At 35.0% G+C, this 18913-nt stretch overlaps 1 protein-coding gene across 4 annotated transcripts in view; it reads left to right on the top strand.

The window, feature by feature from the left end:
- MAEA (macrophage erythroblast attacher) overlaps positions 1-18913 on the top strand; it is a 142797-nt gene that overhangs the window by 93120 nt on the left and 30764 nt on the right. For 3 of the 4 annotated variants that reach the window (XM_012552408.3, XM_031943995.1, XM_023506171.2), the window contains exons 4-6: positions 5491-5613; positions 6363-6476; positions 10597-10673. In XM_012552408.3, the coding sequence (XP_012407862.1) occupies positions 5491-5613; positions 6363-6476; positions 10597-10673 (314 nt within the window). The remainder of the gene's footprint in view (positions 1-5490; positions 5614-6362; positions 6477-10596; positions 10674-18913) is intronic. The other variant, XM_003773451.4, reaches the window with a different exon arrangement.

The following is an 18913-nucleotide window of genomic DNA, read 5'->3' as shown; positions in this document are numbered from 1 at the left end:
TTCTATCTATAGCCAAGTGGGGAGCCTTGAATATTTTTGAGTGAGGAAATGATATGATCAAAGAAGTGTTTTAAGATTTAACATTACTTTGATGATAATGAATAGGATGGATTTAAGGGAAAACAATTAAAGGCAAACTCTTTTGTAGGGGACCATTGTAAGAATTTGGAAGTGAAGTAACAAAACCTTGGACAAAGTTTGTGATAGTAAGAATGGGAAAAAAACATATAAAAGATATGAACAACTCAGGCATCATCTTCAATAGCTCGCTCTTGCCAATTCAGCCTGTTGCTAAGTCTTGTCAATTCTGCTTGTTCACAAGGATCCCAGCAATACATGCAGACTAACTGGTTCCTGTCTTTACTCACAAGAACACACAAAGAGTCCAGCTTGGGATGGGAACCACATACTGTGTCAGCTTGGGGGAGTGAGGGCGGGCAGGTCCTTGACACATTCAGGGCCTTCTGCCTACTCTGGATGCAGTATTTCTGGAAAACATGGCGACTCAAAAAGATAATATTCAGGGAACCTCTTAACAGAAACAAAAACAAGCAGATTGCCTCCCCCTATAATGTAACCTTCTCAGGGGGAGGCAATGTAGGAAGGTCATGGGTGGAGTAAGGCCAGAGTGCAGCCTTAAAAGGAATGGATAAAACACGGTTGTCCTGGATGTTTTCCTTGGATGGAGGTTTTGGAAGGAGCCTTCTAGTCAGAAGGAGACCATAGGGGCAGAGTGGACTTCCAGGGCTGGCTGCAATGAGAATAAAAATTGGAACATTGGAATAAAAGAAACCCAGAGTGCAACTCAGAAAGGTGTAACTAAAATCCCACCTTCTCCAAGAACTCTTTGCCAATTCCCCTTCATCCATGCCTTTGAATTAATTCTTTCTGTATTTTGTGTGTGCATAGTTGTTTATATGTTGTCTTTGCCATTAGACTATAAGTTTTTTGCAAGCAAGGACTCTATTTTGCTTTATTTTTTTGTTTGTTCCTACTACTTTAGCATGAATCCTTGAATATAGTAGCTGTTAACAGTAAATACTTGTTGGCTGTCTTGTTGACTTTAACATTTACTGAGTGTGGAATTGCATTAATTTAGTAACCTTTTGGGTATAGACAGCATGAAAAAGCAAAGTTGGTGTCATTTAGTCAGATAGAAATAGACAACTCTTTAAAGCACAAAATAGGAAAATTGAGGTTTTAGGCATATTGAGTTTCACCTGGCAATTCAGTAAACAAGTGAAATGATCTAGCATTAAGTTGACGGATTTTAAGCTTTGAAATTGATAGAATGTTACCACATTGTATACAATTTTATAGAATATATGAAATCTAAGTTAAAGAATGTTCAGACCTATAATCATAGATATTAACTCCCACTGGCAAAGCATGATTCCTGCATCCTATCACTATTACAGATTCCCAAGTAGTAATGAATAAGATTTTTTTTTAGCAGTTTTGTGGACTAGACATAGATCCAAAGTCAAGGCTTTCATCAAGCCAATGGTTGAATGGAGTCTTAAATACTTATTACTTAAGACCATTAGGTCTTAAGTAATAAGTATTTATAGAGTACACATATTTTATGTGTGAATGACAGTATTAAATGCTGTGAGATGCAACAGCATAAGACTGTAATCAGTCAATCAAGTAAACATTTCCTAAGGATGGTAAGGTGGTATTGTGGATACTCTATTAGGCCTGCAATCAGGGAAATCTTGACTTCAAACACTGACTAGGTGTATGACCCTGGCCAAGTCCTTTAATTCTGTTTTCTTCAATTTTTTCATCTGTAAAATGAAATGAAGAAGAAAATGGCAAATCACTCTGGTATGTCTGCCAAGAAATAGAATCCAGAAGAATCAGACACAACTGAACAGCCACAAAACGTTTCTTAAGGACCTTCTGGGTGCCAGACACAAACTAAGTACTAGGAATTCAAAAGGAGGAGTAGACACTTACTGCCCTCAAAAAGCTCACAGACTAATGAGGGAAGATAGCAAACAAATGTGTGCCAACTAGCTCTTCACAAGATAAATAGGAACTAATTAACTGAGGAAAAGCAATAGAATTAAGATAATTGGGGAAAGCTTCCTGTAGATAGTGAGATTTTAGTTGGGACTTGAAGGAAGCTAGTGAAGTCAGTAGATGGAATACAGGGAACATTCCAAGTCTGGAGGACAGCCAGAGAAAATGTTTGGAGCCCAAGGTGGGGTGTCTTTTTTGTGACATAGCCAGAAGACCATTGTCACTGGATCAACATGATGGGGGAGTAAATATAGGAAAATTGGAAAGGTCATCTTGTTAAGGGCTTTGAATGCCAAAAAATATTTTGTATTTGATCTTGGAGGTGATAGGGAACCACATGGTTGGATCTGCACTTTCGGAAAATTACTTTCTTGGATGAAAGGAGTGGGAAGAGACTTGATGCAGGCAAGTCAATCTGTGTGCTTTTGCATTATTCTAGGCATTAGGTGTTTAGGATTAGCACTAGAGTGGTATTAGTACAAGAGGAGAAAGGAGGTATATTCTCAAGATCTTGTAACACTCAAATTATAGCTACTGACATTAATTAGAACAATATAAATTTATAACTGCTTAATTGTCAGTGGAAAAATAATATATTTTGTAGTATGAGTGACTAGAGAAAAGGCGAACAGTGGATTTGTAGATAACAAGACACATTTAAATCCAAGATGATTCCAAAAGCCTCATGATGGCAAATGCTAAACACATCCAGAGAAAGAATTTTGAAATCTGAATGCAAATTGAAGCATACCTTTGTTTTTTATTTTTCATGATTTTTCCCTTTTGTTAGGTTTCTTCTTTCATAACATGACCACTATGGAAATATATAACCTGTATCAGATTGTTTCTCATCTTGGGGAGGGAGGAAGAGAAAAAGGAATGAAAAAAAAAAAATTAGAACTCAAAATCTTATAAAAAATGTTGAAAACTTTCTTTATAGTTGTGAAAAAAAATAAAACTATTCCCTCTTCCCCCCCCCCCCAAAAAAAAAAAAAAGAATCCTGACTGTAATGCTTGGCACCTACATCTAATTGGTTAGATAGCTATAACAGCAATAGCCACATCAGGGAACTTTAGCCATTCTGCTTGGTATCTCACTCCTGGACTTACAAACAGCAGCACATTTTTTCACATCTGCTTATCTTCTGCTTATTCAAATGATAGCATACCACAGAGTTTTGACATTCAACCCAAAGGAAACTACATCTTAATAATGACAAGAATGCTGAGCAAAAGTCTCAGCCAAAAATGATATTCTGTCTTTTTTATTCTGTAACCAGATCCTTTCCTGTTCCCTCCAAGTTTTGCTCCCTTTCTGCCTGACCTCTCAAAATAAAGTTTTCTATAATTTGATTTGGGTATTTTACTCTTTTTATAAATTGCATTAGTCTCCAACAGCATGTCTTCTAAATCTTGAAATTGGAACTAGGTAGGAGATAAAAGGAGATTAGAAATCCTGTGTTCTTTCCACAATCCAATGTTAGTTAGGAAGATTATAACTGCAGTCTCCCAGAAAGTCTTGAGTCTCCATTTTGAGAAACATCCATATTTTTTTCCATGTGAAACTCTCTCTCATGGAAGCAAGGTTCACATTTACAGGTATTATTTATCCTTTAAGCAATAAAAATCGAGTGGAAATGTTTCAGGACCCAAAGGCTGAAATTCTTATAAGCCACCATTTCCATGTGTTCTATAAAAACAACAGAAATAATGGAATGATATTCTATGTGCACTTAAAATTTTCTTGAATAATCACAAAACCTAGGTTGTTCAGGGGAGTTGTATTTTTTTAACTAATTTATTGAATTTGTTTTGTGTATCATTATTCCCAAAGAAAATAATTCACATTTTAGGCTGTTAAAAAGTATTTATTGATCAAATATGATCAAATGAGAAGTTCACAAATATAATTCTTCAGTCCAAGGGCTTTCATATATTTCTTTGTAGCTATAGTGCCAAACACAATATGGTAGGTGCTTAATCAATATTCTTTGAATTTTTATTTCTTTTTTCAGAAACAGAACTCATTTATCTGATTTCCTACTAAGAGAAAATTGTTCAGGCCAATATTTATTTCATATTCGGGGATTAAATAAATTAAGAGAGTAAAACATTGGACAGGGAGTTTAAAACCACCAAGTTTAGAGAAAATAAATGGTGCATTGGAGAGAGTGTTGAGTTCTGAAGTCAAACACTCAGGATTAAACAGCATCTCAGAAATTTGCTCTGTAGCATTATGGGTCTGTCACTTATCCCTTTTTTTACAGGTTCCTCTTCTGTCAAACAAAGTTCATAATTGTACTGCTTACTTCATGGAGTAAATATGAGGAGAATGGGGGTATGTTGAATTAAGTGATATCTAAGGCCTCCCCTCACACTCCTGGATATTGTAAAACAATGAAATGAAAGGGGGGAAAAAAACTCATTTTTAAGCCTGAATGAACTTAAGTGCTACCTCTTGAGGATTTTTAACCCCAACAAAAAGAAGAGAATAAGGAAGACAATACATTTTTTTTAAATAATAACTTTTTATTTTTCAAAATACATGCAAAGATAATTTTCAACATACTCTTTCAAAACCTTTTCCATACTTTTCTCCTTCCCTCTCCTCCACCATCCTCTAGATAACAAGTAATCCAAAATAGGTTAAACATGTGTAATTCTTTTAAACATATTTCCACATTTGTCATCTTGCTCAAGAAAAATCAGGTCAAAAAGGAAAAATGTGAGAGAAAAAGAAAAACAAGCAAAAAAACCCCCAAAAAACAAAGGTGAAAATACTATGTTGTGATCCACATTCAGTCCCCATAATCCTCTCTCTGGATGCAGATGGCTCTCTCCATCACAAGACTGACAGTACATTTTCTTAAACTGTATAAAACATTAATGTGGGAGACTAGTGTCTCTTAAAATAATTTTTTCATCAAACTATTTCACTTAATTCTAAAGAAAGATATTTGTATACAGTAACAGCAACATCGTGCAACGATTAAATATGATAGACTTAGTTCTTAGCAAAACAATGATCCGAGACAATTCCAAAACTCATGATGGAAAATGTTATCTACATCCAGACAAAGAACTATTTGGTCTGAATGCAGATTGAAGCTTACTATTTTCCTTTGTTTAGTTTTTTCTTTCTTGTGTTTTTTCCCTTTTGTTCTGATTCTTCTTTCACAACATTGTTAGTGTGGAAATATGTTTAACTTAATTTAAATATGTATAACCTAAGTCAGATTGCCATAGCAAGCAAAGAGAGAGAACAATTTGGAACTCAATTGGAAAAAAATAAAATAGTAAGTGCAAAAGAAAAAGAAAGATATTTGTTATCGCCTAGAGGAGAATGCTTATTAATTATAAATTAATGAATTTCATGTGATGTCCTAAAGTTCACCTTGGTTTTCTTATGTTTAGGTATTTTTTTTCTTAATATTTTAATGACAATCTTTTCTTTCTTTTAAGGACTTGGTCAACATTGAGATGTTCTTAACAGCCAAAGAAGTGGAAGAATCTTTGGAAAGACAGGAGACCATGACGTGTTTGGCTTGGTGTCATGATAACAAATCGAGACTCAGGAAAATGAAGGTATGGTGACCGCTTATAGATCTTCTATTGACTTAAATAATATCCTTAGCTTCTATATCTTGTGGCTAATATCTTCTGAACTCCTTTGAGAAGGAGGGTTACAATATTTGCAAGACCAAATGTGTTTATATCCTTTTCATTTTTTTTTCTTTTTCTTTTTGTTGGCAGATAATCAAATGACATAAACCCTGTCCCTCCCTTTACCAAGGCTTGACTAAATCTCAAGAGCACTGTTTCTTCTAGGAGCATGAGGCATTGTATGCAATGTTTTATTATGTTGCAAATATGCAGTGTGGTGTGTAAATAAGACAAACAACTATAAAAACATGGTACTCTGAACATTCAAGTTAAACTTAGCATATTTCTGTGGCTTCTGAGTAGTCTTTAAATGTTAGAAAATGAACTTAAAATGTAATTGTCACGGAATAATACCAGTTTTATAGCCTCATAGTAGTAAAAATAGGCTTTCTTAAGACCCAGTAGCTAAATATAAACAACCACAATACACTTGTCATTTATAGTTAAATTCTTAATATTTAAACTTGCTTTGTAAAAATATATTGTCATTCTAGGGCTTGCAGAAATCCGTTTTTAACTGACATTAACCAAAATCCCTGCCTTCCTTGGAAAGGTTTTGTTCTTTGTTTTTTAAACTAAGCGCTTCTTTAACATCCTCCTCCCCAAATATTGTCTGAGCATTGTCTGAGTGCACATATGACAAGGAAAGAGTGACATTCTCTGTCACTCAGGGCCGTCAAAACGAGAACGAAACGAAGATGGGACGCAAATGTAAATCGGCCTGTGATTCCCCTAGAGAGAATGATGATCTTGTTATGGAAACCCTAAAAGGAAAACCAGAATTGGTATGTAAATGTTATCACATCCTTTTACAGCTTTAAAAAAGAAAGAAAGAAAGAAACCCTTATGTCATAGTAGTATGCATATAAACAATAAGAAATGGCAGCTACCTGAAGAACCTGGCTTTTTAAGACTTTCATTTCCCATTACCAGTTTATAGTATAAAAACCCAGAAGAGAAGAGGACATGTCCCTCCCCCAAATAAATTATTTCTGCAAGCCCTAATTATCTATTAAGTAAAGCTGTGAAAGAACACAATTGGGAGAAGGGGAATCTCATTTGACTGCTTTGGGCAAATTTCAGCTTAACCTCTGAGAATTTACTTATGCCCTTTTCATTCAAGCCGAACATTTAAATCCCTAAGGAGCTCCATGATGCCCAGCATAGATATTTATACTCAAACCTGGAGGGAAATTGTAAGATAATATAGAAATCAAGTTAAAGCTAAATTTTTTTGTTTGTAGATTTGTACCTCTTCATAATTATTGTAGATTTGTAACACTTCTTATTATGAAAGGAAACCTCATGAAGCCCTAAATTTCACTTTTAAAATATTTTTAATCAATTAAGAAACTAAATAGCAGGTGATAAAATGGGTGGGGTCTGGCTTTGCAGTCAAAGAACTTGCATTTAAATTCTGCCTGTAATGATTAAAATATTTGATTTTGGGCAAAGTATTTCCCCTCCCTGCCCCTCAGTTTTCTCCTCTTTAAAATGAATGGGGTTGGACTAGCTGGCCTTTGAGGTCCTGCCTGGCTCTAAATCTGCAATCCAGTGATTTCTGGAACTGAATATGAATTCTAGAAAAAACACAAACTCAGAGGTAAGATTTTATACTTCATGGAGGATTATATGAGTTCATAGATAAAGAAATGCCTTATATAAAACTTATTTGTGATGTTTATAATCATAGAATTTTAAAATTAGAAATTTACATTTATGTAGCCATAGATGATGACCCTGAATTCAAGATTACGTATTCATTTTGGGTATGTGTGGAAATAAGTTCATTTAAGGAATTGCTAAATTGTTTTAATTTAAGTAGGTAACAATTTTTAAAATATTGACATATAAGTTTTGAGAAAAATCATAACTACAAATAAGGCAATTTCCTTTTCATTCTTTACAATGCAGTCTTATTAAACCTCACAATTTTTGTACTTTCTCATTTTTATATAATGCTCAATCCTGTACCAGTTTTCGTTTTAGGTATTAACTATAGCATAATATTTAATCAAGAAAATAGAGATTTGTATAACTAGATATCTACAAGAAAGTAGTAGAAGGGAGTGCAGAACAAAAAATATGGTGCTTTTAGGAGTCAGTCAGAGAATACCACTTAGTTCTATTCAACATATAACAAACTGCTAAGTAAAAGATATCTCCCCTTTCCCAAACATGAAAATGACCTGTACCTTTTCAAATCCTTATCAGGGTATAAATCTTCCTTTTGGAGAAACTGAGCACATTGAACAACATAACCATATCTTTGTTTAAATAGATGTCTCTGTTATCCTGTGTTTGGGGTGGATGAGGGAGTGGGCTTTTCTTTTACTGAAATGAGTATCTCTTCTTAATCAGCTCAGAGGATGAAGATTCTCATCACTTGCACAGAAGAATTCTGTTAATGGAATCATTTCATGAGTATCTAGTCCAATGTGGGAGGTGGGTGTGGGGAGGTGGGGTTGTAGCAGCAAAGAGACATACCAGGTATAACGGGATTTCCAGAGACATGGAGAGTAAAGATCATAAATTTTTCCTTTTCCTAAAAAAGAGAACCCTCTGGCTTTTTCCATTATTTCTTTTGAAGGCCACCAATGGGGCCTAGTGCTCAGTATACAGTGGGCACTTTACAAGTGCTGCTGACTGGTAGAATCCACCTTAGGAAAATTCAGAGATGAAATCCATCTGTAGTAATACTGATGGCTTAGATTTTGAAATGGATATGTATTGCTATGGCTTTTTTCCCCTTTGGAGATGAAGTAGAAACTAGTAGCATCTGGGAAAAGTCAGGAAACAGGCACAAAAAGCCTCAGTGGAAAAGCAACCAAATAAACCAGTTAGTCTGAGTAATCTTACATAGAATGCCTTGGGTGTCTTGAAATTATAAACTCTTTAAACTGCAGAAAAGTAAGCCATTCTGTAGGTCATAGTGTACAAAAGCATATCTGAGATATGATCATACTTGATTTAGCCTGTCATAGCTAGGCCAGAACAAGACCCTTCAGATATAGAATATTTCACATTCACTTAAGCCTCTGTATCAATTTGTGGTTTGAAGCCTAAAAAGTGGACTAATGACAAAAGAGAAGTTAACTGATCCGATTACCTCAGATTGGTACTAAAGGCTTCAAGTAAAGCTATTGGAGACCCCTATCCTAAATCATTCAGTAATTAAGTATCCTATTTTATATAAACTTTATTCATTTAGTTTATAAATAGTGCTGAAACATCAACCTTATTTAACTTAAACACACAGAATAAAGGATTTTCCTTTATTTTCTTATGTCCTACTCCTTTCCCTCTCCCCTCCCCAAATATTAAAGGTTCTAATGATATTAGGGACATAGTAAGATATTGAAAATAAGTCAGCACCTACAGCTCTTTTAATTCTAGTAATATCTAAAGACCAATTTCCCATTTACAATGGTTTTTGAAGCTGTAATATGGAATTGATATGCTGTTTTTTAAAAGAGCAAGATTGGCATGCTTATCATAGTATGCTATTAATAAATGTTTAAAATATTAAACAGCAAATTCAGATTTTATTTCTAATTGTCAGATAATCTTACTTTTTAAAGAATCTTGAATTTAATCATCCCAGTCCTTTAGAGAAATCACATGGCTTGAGAAAAAAATTCTTCTTTACATTATTTTGTTGTGATTTGAACACATTTGAACTCCAACTCAAATTAGTTGAAGGGCAGATTACCCAGACTTCATTGAATACAACCTGTCAGTGTATTTTAAAATCCCAGGTTCATAATCCTTGATTCCTCCTTTGGGATAGTTAAGTTGCTTGATTTACCAAGCAGTTAAGGGTTTTTACTTTCTTTTGATTGTTTTTTTTAAATGCACAAGTTCTTGGAAATTTCTATTAATGTCATCTGTGGTACTTTAAAAGTAGCTTGCAGATAAAGAAAGGATGAATATGATTCCATTTGAAAAGTGAAGGAATAAAAATGTTTAAATGAGTGGTGAAGACATTCAAGAATTATTTTCATTTTCTTAAGACTTTTTAAAATAATGGATTATAATATAAATTTGCTGCTGTAGGCATTTATTTTCAAATGGTTATATTTCATGCATTTTATGATGGATTTCTTTGAAGAAATACCTGTTTTTATATTATTAAGCTGCAGAAGGAATCCCTTAAAAGCTGAAAAGATGTGGGGGTTTCTCTTGGAAGGCTGGGTGGGTGTCTATTAAATCCTTATTTTTGGTTTGCTTCCCAGAATTTATTTTTTACAGGAGGTAGAAGAGAATTTTCCTGCTGTTTTTTCTTTTTCTGGAGTTGAGGGAAAAAAATTCCTTATTAAGTAACCCAAACCTCCAGATTCAAACACTGTTTTGACTTCCTAGTCCTATTAATGATAATAATACTGTGTAAACATCCTAAGCACAGTTGAGTAGCCAGAGCCTGAGATATTCCCTCCAATTTTCTTTCCAAGACATCAAGGAGTCCTGCTCCTTTGCTTTAATAGCCTCATTAATAAATTGCCTTTCTACTGCAGATGGAATGTTTATAGCCCAGTGCTGTCTCTGCATAGACTCCCCACCCACCTACACCCTCCCTAGCCTGCTTTCTTAATGCTGTAAGGAAAAGAAGTGACCATTCATTTCTCAAGGAGTTGATAAGCATTAGGCTATATTCCTTACCCTATAGGAAAAGTAAGTAGACATTTTTGTTTTAATCTGGCCAGAATTCTAAGACCTCATGTTCTCAGGTAAAAAAAAAATAAGTGGCCTTCCTTTCCTCCAAATACATAGAAGATTTAGCTGACAGTGTGAATGAATGTCTTTTCCAGATGTATATATGTGTTCTTTTATATGGATTTGGGGTTTGGCTGTCGACAAAACACATGATATGCAGTATGTAAGTTCTTGTCTTATCTTTAATCTCAGAGTTGTCTGGAGTTCAGCCTCAGGATTCAGGAGTTCATTGAACTCATTCGACAGAATAAAAGACTGGATGCTGTGAGGTATGGAATTAAGATACTTAAAAGAATCTTTCTTAATAAGATTGTGATCCTTAAATATTGTTATTGCCAGGACTTGTTTAAAAAAAAAAAATTCTTCCTGGCTCATTTATTGCAATAAAGTATCTAACAATTTTTAGCCCCTATGTTAGACACCAGTAGTGGCATAAATGGATAATTGCATTGATAGACACTGCTGCCCTTCCCTTCTTTCTTCATTTATGTCCTTTTGATATTAAGGGTTATGGAAGAGCTAAGGAAGATTGCTTTCCTTAGTGTCTCTTCTCTTATTTTCCCCTTACCTGCCAAAGTTTCATGAAAGCATCTTGAGTTCTTTGAAAGTAGAAAGCATGTGATTCAGTTCTTCTTCAGATTTAGAAGGTTACTGTCCAGTTATGAGGCAAGTTTTAATGTGGCTAGTTTTTAAGAGCAACAGTAATAATTACACATATAGAAGAAAAAAAGATAAGGAATGGCTAATTGTTTTTAAATAGAATAGGCTCATGTTGCTGTCTTTCAGATGAATGTTGGAGCCTTGCAAATTCTGTATGCAATCTTAATGTCCAACATGTTAACTATAAACTGTACAAAACTGACATGATAAGCTATTTTTTGAGTCATGTTATCATCCTGCATTATTTTATAGCAAACTCAACCATAGAAGCAAATTAACTCATGTACTATGCCATTTTGTGTATTGGAAAAAGTAGTTTACTGACTTGTATTTGGGAACATTATTTCGCTGCTTCCTAATATGAAGTTAGTGCTTTATAAATGTTTAATAATGTTGTTCTCAACTTTAGTTTGGGGGTAACATGTGATCAACATCAGTGCCATCATAAGAAGTTATATAAAAAGTTGGTACACTCATTGTACAGAAGACTCTTAGTTACATATCCGTCTTTTCAGCAATAAGCTCTGTAATTATCAGTAATGGCACGTTGGTGTAGTGAGGACTTTCCCCCTGGTGCCACAGTGGTACACAAAACAGGTAGCAGTTGTCAAGAACCATAAAAAAACAGGAAAATTAGAAGCATTTGGAACCTTAAAGGAGCTATCTCCAAAAGTGGGTGTATACATTTTGGGTAGGGGAGAAGGGTGTCAATAATAATCTAATAAAATACACAAAAGAAAACATTAGGACTGAGGAGAGAGTAGGGCAGCTGTTCCTTGCAGCCACCAACTACTTTTGCTGTTTTCTTCTTGCCTGTGCTCTGTGCTGTCTGACCTATGCTCTCCATTCCTTCTCAGATGGGTTGGCAGCCATACTCTACTGGTTCTGAGCCCAACTTTTCAAGTCAGCACTCCTGTCTTCTCTCCCCTCACCCCCATTGTAGCAGTAGCAATCAATTAGTTAGCCAAAATTTATATACTTACTATATAGGCGGGTGCAGTAATTCCCCAGCCCATAAATCCCCCAAAGGAATAGAGCAAGTCTAGCCCAGGGTTTTTTGTACTTTTCCACAAATAATATAAAATGCAAAATTATCTTTTTCTTTGCTTCACCTTTATCTCATTTTTTTTAAGTCTGTATATTTGAAAATGTACCTATTAGGATAGTAACACATACTTATACGTATGTATATATTTGCATACATATATATTAGCTATATGTGCTCAAAATTTTTTTCCGATTGGATGTGTGATCAAAGAAATTGGAAGACCATTATATTAGAGAATGTGAACCCTATTCAACTATATGCCCAGTCCCTCGACAGAAGAGCCCAATGACTCCAGGCTAAAGATTTCTAAGGTGTGTAATTGCCATCTTTTTTCCATGTTGACTTAGGTATAGCTGTGAAACAAAAGAACAACATAAAATTTACATGTTTGCTTTCTTAGGATTGTATGAAAATAAATTCATTACATCTCACAGTTGAAAGTAATTTCAGCAGACATTTGATCTAACCCAAACCTGAACAAGGAATCCCTTATGTAATCTCCCCAATAAATTATCATCTAGCTTTAAAAAAAAAAAAAGGCCTCCAATAATACGGAATTTGTAATTCCCAAAATACCTCATTCCACTTTTTTACAACCAATCATTAGCTTGTTTTCCTAAAATGGAGCTGAAAATGTCACTCAACAAACAACTCCTGTCTATTGTGTGCCTAGTTCTGCCCTCTCAGGCTAATCAGAATAAGTTTAATTAATTGCTCTTTAATGTTGCTTTTCTTAAAATTTTTCTTATAATTCTTTCTAATTGTGTCCTCCTGACTCCCCCCAGGTCTAATCCTCACAACACTGAAAATCTCTGGTTCTTCATATATACATATAGTATGGTTCTCTTAGCAACCCAGTTGCCTTTCTCAGGATATATCCTATCCCAAATGCAATGTCAGGAACAGAGCCTCAAACGCCAGGCTTTGTCTTGGTAGAGAAGAAGTTAGTGAGTCCAGTACCCTATTCTTCTGGACTATACCTTTATTAATGGTGACCCAAGATCACAGTAGCACTTTGACTGCCCTTTGGCCTTGCTGACCTTTAGATCTAATTAAAGACTGAGATTAAAGATATAAAATATTGGGAAAAGTTCATTTTCATGTCTAATCCTAAATCATTTCAAGGCACTGATCAGAGCCATCATAAGATTTTTCCATTTTGGTAATGCTTTAAGATCTGTAATGCACTTTCCTCACAGTAACCCTAACAGTTAGAGAGTACAGAGATTTTTATCCTTGTTTTACAAAAAAGAAAATTCAGGTTCGCTAAGAATTAATTGCATGAGCTTCCTATAGATCTTCAGAAGTTTCTTTAAAGAGATGGGTCATGTTTCCCCAATTTTGCTAATTTGGCGTGTCTATTCAAAGAATCCAATACTTTTTTTTCCTCAGCCTTTTTTTTTTTTTTAATAAAGCTTTTTATTTATAAAACATGCCTGGGTAATTTTTTCAGCATTGACCCTTGCAAAAACGTTTTGTTCCAAATTTTCCCCTTATCCCCTAGCTGGCAAGTAGTCCAATACATGGTAAAACACATGTTAAATCCAATATATGATTACATATTTCTACAGTTATCTTGCTACACAAGAAAAATCAGATCAAGAAGGAAGAAAAAGAAAACAAAATGCAAGCAAGTAACAACAGAGAGAGTCAGAATGTTATGTTGTGTTCCACAGCCCTCTCTCTGGGTGTAGATGGCTCTCTTTGTCACTGAACAAGTGAAACTGGTTTGAATCATCTTATTGTTGAAGAGAGCCACGTCCATCAGAATCGATTGTCGTGTAGTCTTGTGGTCATATATAATGCTTCTGCTCATTTCACTCAGCATCATTTCATGTAACTCTCCAGGACTCTCAGGAATCATCCTGCTGGTCGTTTCTTACACAACAAAAATATTCCATAACATTCATATACCATAATTTATTCATCCATTCTCCAATTTATGGGCATCTACTCAGTTTCCAGTTTCTGGTTACTTACAAAGAGACCTGCCACAAACATTTATCAATTTCTTCATTTGAAAATTGTTCATATCCTTTGACCATTTATCAATGAATCCAATACCTTTCTAGGCTGAAATTTGTTTTCAATCATGTCTGACTCTCCATGACCCCCTCTGGGGTTTTCTTAACAAAAATACTGCTATAGTATACCATTTCCTTCTCCAGCTATTTTACAAATGAAGAACTGAGCTAAATAGGGTTAAGTAATCATATAGCTAGTAATCATCTGGGGCCGAATTCTAACTCAGCTCCTCCTAATTCCAGGGCTTAGCACTCTATCCACCGCACTCCCTACATAATAAGAAAGTTATGTGTCCATCTGTCAAATAGAGGACTAGCGTAAAAGAAGTTAAATTAATATAATTAAATGATAGAAATCAAAAAAGCCAAGATGGTATTAAACATTGAGGAACCCAGAAGCCACCACTCTTATGTATTTCTAAGTATTAACTAGTAGAATTCAAAGGACTTTTGATGTCAAATTACTTACTATTTAGATTCATTGTTTGACTCTTTCATACTTGGCCTAAAGAGTCCCTGTGCCCCATATAATTTAACAACCCAAATTTTAGGCATAAAACTTTAGAGAGATTGTTTAACCATTTTTGTAGAATAATGGCCCTTGGGAAAGCCCCATTTTACACATTTCTTCCTTTTTTGCTGGCAGCTCAGTGCCATGGAGTTAATGTTCATAGTCAGGCAGAGATCTCAATTTGATTTGTCATTGTACCTCTTCACCACCTTCACCACCTCCTCTTAGTATTTCTAGCTCCGCTGGAAGTTCAGTACAGGATTTGCCAACTTCAAGAAGTCTTTTCTGTAACCCCCTTCTCAAAAATGATTTTGCCTTTACTGTCATTTTAGCTACATTTTAGTGGTCCCTGACTTAGTAGAAAGGAAAGGGTTACCTCTCATGACTGCTCATATTCAAAGATCCCATTCTCTTCTTCTTTGCCAAACCAGCAAAGACTTCTATCTTCAAGTCCTTGGTGGGTCCCTTCTTGGGCTTTGCATTTTGCCAGGTGCTGGATGATCTCAGTCTATACAGATGCTTTTGAAGTCCCATCATGGATGCTTTTTGTTTCAATCAAATCATGTGTGTGTGTGTGTTTACATGTCAATTTTGTTGTCATTATTTTCAGCAAATATTGATGCCATCATTATATAGCATCATGTTATATACCTCCTAGAGACTCTCATCAGGGATAAGGGATCTTCCATTTGCACATTCTGCAGAGCATCCTCCAAGGAAGTGCACAAATAGGTAAAATAAAACCAAAATGTTACATGACTAAGTTGAAGATAGTGAAAAAGGAATGAGTGGGTAAAGAAAGAGAATTTGGAGCTGAAAATAAGTTTTGGAGTTTTTTGTTTATTTTAATGAACATATTAAAGAGGTACAAAGAAAGCATTCCCCCTAGGTGGAGTTTTGTATTCGATTCTTTATCTCCACATTGTGAAATGTAAAGATTTGGCCACCTGTTAGATGAATTTTAAGGGGCTTGAAGAGGAAAGTAGCATTTCTCAGAGTCATTATAAGCAGTGGACAAGCTTTGTCTTTAAGATTAGCACAGAGGGTGATGCTAATCAAAACTGTCCAAAGAATGCTTTATACATTTTTTTTTCCTACTTAAGATTTTTTTTTTCTTTTCTGTGGAAGTTAAAGAAAAACTAAAAAACTTAGTTATCACTGGTGGGGGCCTTGGCTAATTAGCAGGCAGATAAATAGCAGATTGTGTTGTGATGTATTACAACGCAATTTAAAGGGCTATTAGTACCCATTGAAATTCTGATTACATAATATTAAGTATGATGTCCATAAATAATTTGCTCATACCACTCCCTCCTATAGTACTAAGCCCTTCCCCCCTTTAATAGTTAAATATTAGCTCACAGTAAGGATATAATGCAGAATGAATGTATTATCATTTTTCCATTTCTCTACAGTTCATTTCCCTTAATTGTTGATATTCATGACCTTACTTGTTCTATATGTTAAAAGGTGCTTTTTAGGGGGAAAATCTTTGGCTTTAAGCAATTTTACTTTTGAGAATGAGAGATCTCTTTGTACCCAAAGGCAGTAATCATATTTCAGGCATTAGCTGCACACACCAATGGATGTAGAGGCAGAGAAGTTCTAGCTATTTTTGTCTGTGATCTTGGGTTTGTTGTTTCTATTCTTTGGACCTTAATTTCACCCTCTGAACAAATTAAGAGACTGGATTGTTGTAAGAGCTTTAATTTAACATTGGTATTTCATTTCTACTAAATCAGGCTCCTGTACAGTACTGACTAGATGACACTTAAGGAAAAAAAAAATCATTGATAAGGAAGGGGAACAGGAAAGACATCTTAAAGATGGCATGACCTGAGCTGAACTTTCAGTGGAGCTAGAGAAGGAAGCAAACCCCAACAGAACAATCAACCAATAAACACCCATTAATCACCTACTATGTGCCAAACTCTACTAAGTGCTGGAAGGTCAACAAAAGAAGAGAGCAGATGAAAAGTACTGTGCTGAAGAGCACTGAAGATTAGGCTTTTATATAGTTGAAAGCTACTTATATAAAAGTATTCACTCTTTATTTAAAGGAGAGAGAATTCTTGGCCAGTAAATAGCACAACACATCATTAACTAGTTTGAATAAGAACTTTAGTTCAATTAACATAAGAGTGACTGTGAATGACTAGAGCAAAAGCTGGAATGGAGAAAGGGAGATGGGGGGAGACGGAGAATACAGATCAACCAGGACTAGTCATCTAAAAACAGATGCCTTGAAGTGGGAAATCAGAAAAATTTAGTGAAGTAGCAGGTTTGAAACCATAATGAAGAATTCTATTAAAGGAACTACTTTTTTTTTTTTAATTACTGCCATTTAAACAGAATTCTAGTTAAGATGTTTTTGGAAGCTTCCAAGATCTTGGGACTGAAAGGGTGCTTAAAGGTGAGAATGGCATCTCTGCATTCCTTCTCTTGACAAGAGCACGCTTACACCATCTTCACCTCACTGAACATGTATTCTTTCAGTAGTACTTGCATCAACATATCAGATACCACACTTATGTGATCCATAATTCCTTTACCTTTAATATTAAAGTCATTTTTCGCTAGGATCTTAGCTATCTTTTCTCTCTAAAAGAAGAAGAGAACCTAAGTGTGTTTTCTGTTGTGAAATGTAGCTCGAATTTGGAGTGGGAAAAGTTGTGACACCTTTAAAAATGTTGTATGCTTCTCAAATATTATGAAAAAAGTCTTTTCATCTTTAACTGTTTAGTTCTTCCTCTTCTGGAATATGCTGTAAACATCATTTGAGGACGGCTCTTTTGCCATGTAGATTCATTGCCTTATAATGCATTGTTCTTTTTGGCTTCTGAAGTATATTCTCTTTCACTATTTTCCTAGGCAGTATGAAGCCATGTTTAGGAAAGAGGAATGTAAGAGTGAAAAAAGAATAATGGTAGAGGCTAGGTTTTTAAGTAATGTAGAAAAGGGGCATCAGGGACTAAATAAAGTATGTCCCTTGCAGTGAGCAAAACAGCTATGAGTAGTAAGTGCCTGTGAATATACAAATATATAGTGTATGTATTTATGTATGTCATATATGTGCACATTATACAATTGTAAAGTTTCTGCCTTTAAGTTACTAAGTTTAAAAAATTTTATGTTCAAAGGAGAATTTTATAAAAATAAATTCTATTTAACATCAAAGAGCTTGTGGTGGTTACACTTTATGATGTTGAACAAAAATAGCTAGTAATTGTGAGTTTCATATCTCTATACACAATGATGCATGTACACACATAATAAAGCATGAAATTCAAATTGATCTTCCTTTAAAAAAAATTCATGAGATTATAGGGATAATTCAAAGGAATTGACATCATCTAGGCCAGCATCTTTATTTCATTGCTAGTCTTTTGGGGACTCAATTTTTCCCCCTGAGACCAATCCAAATTTAAGTAATGAAGATAAGATTTGAACCCAGGTTTTTAGCTTCCAAATTCAAAATTCCTTTCTCCACATTACATGGCCTTAAGTATAACAGTTAAGATTAACAGATGAAATGGCAGAGAAAGTTTAGCTAGGATACTAGGGGGACATGTCCATGAATCATTCTGTGACTATACAAAGTGAAATCTGACTGCCTATGGACTCACATCCTTGTCGCTGTTGATAACAAATATGACAGGATCCAAAGTCTAGTTCCTCCCTGTTTCCTACAACAAATAAGAAATCTAGTTTTAAAGTATCCTGATTGAACTTGAAGCCAGTAATGAATGAACTAGTGGGAGCGTGAGAAGGGCCAAAAAGGAGAGAAAAGTGGAACTGTTGTCTAAGTGCCAGTTTCTCATCTAATTTGAGCAGTACTAAAGTTGGCCCTGCCTCATAGAATGCTGCTTACAGTCAGTGGGCAGAGGAGGATGTCATTAGCCAAAAGGGCTTTTTCTGAAGACAGGAAGGAAGAAGGGTTCCCATTTTCAAGCCTACCCTTTTGCTTTTCCACATCTCCCTCCATCATCTCTTTGTTGTCACTTGAAATGATAATTTGCACTGGTCTGTATAGCCAGTGAAAGGCAGATATCCCCCATTGTATGCATTGTAGCATTCTTTGCCTGTATGTCAGTTTTCAGGTAATGTTTCCCAGGTGAAATGGGGACCAGAATTTTGAAAAGAATAGATTTTTCCCCAAATTAAGTAATATTCACAAATTGATTGTGATAATAATTACTCAAATAAGATTAGAGATAGTATGAAAAAGAGGTGATTTTATAATATTTATTGAAGGAGCATCAGAAG

This window comes from Sarcophilus harrisii, chromosome 6 (genome assembly GCF_902635505.1).
Source record: "Sarcophilus harrisii chromosome 6, mSarHar1.11, whole genome shotgun sequence".
NCBI lineage: Eukaryota > Metazoa > Chordata > Mammalia > Dasyuromorphia > Dasyuridae > Sarcophilus > Sarcophilus harrisii.
Note: the sequence above shows the minus strand (reverse complement) of the source record. Positions and strands in the feature narration are given on the sequence as shown.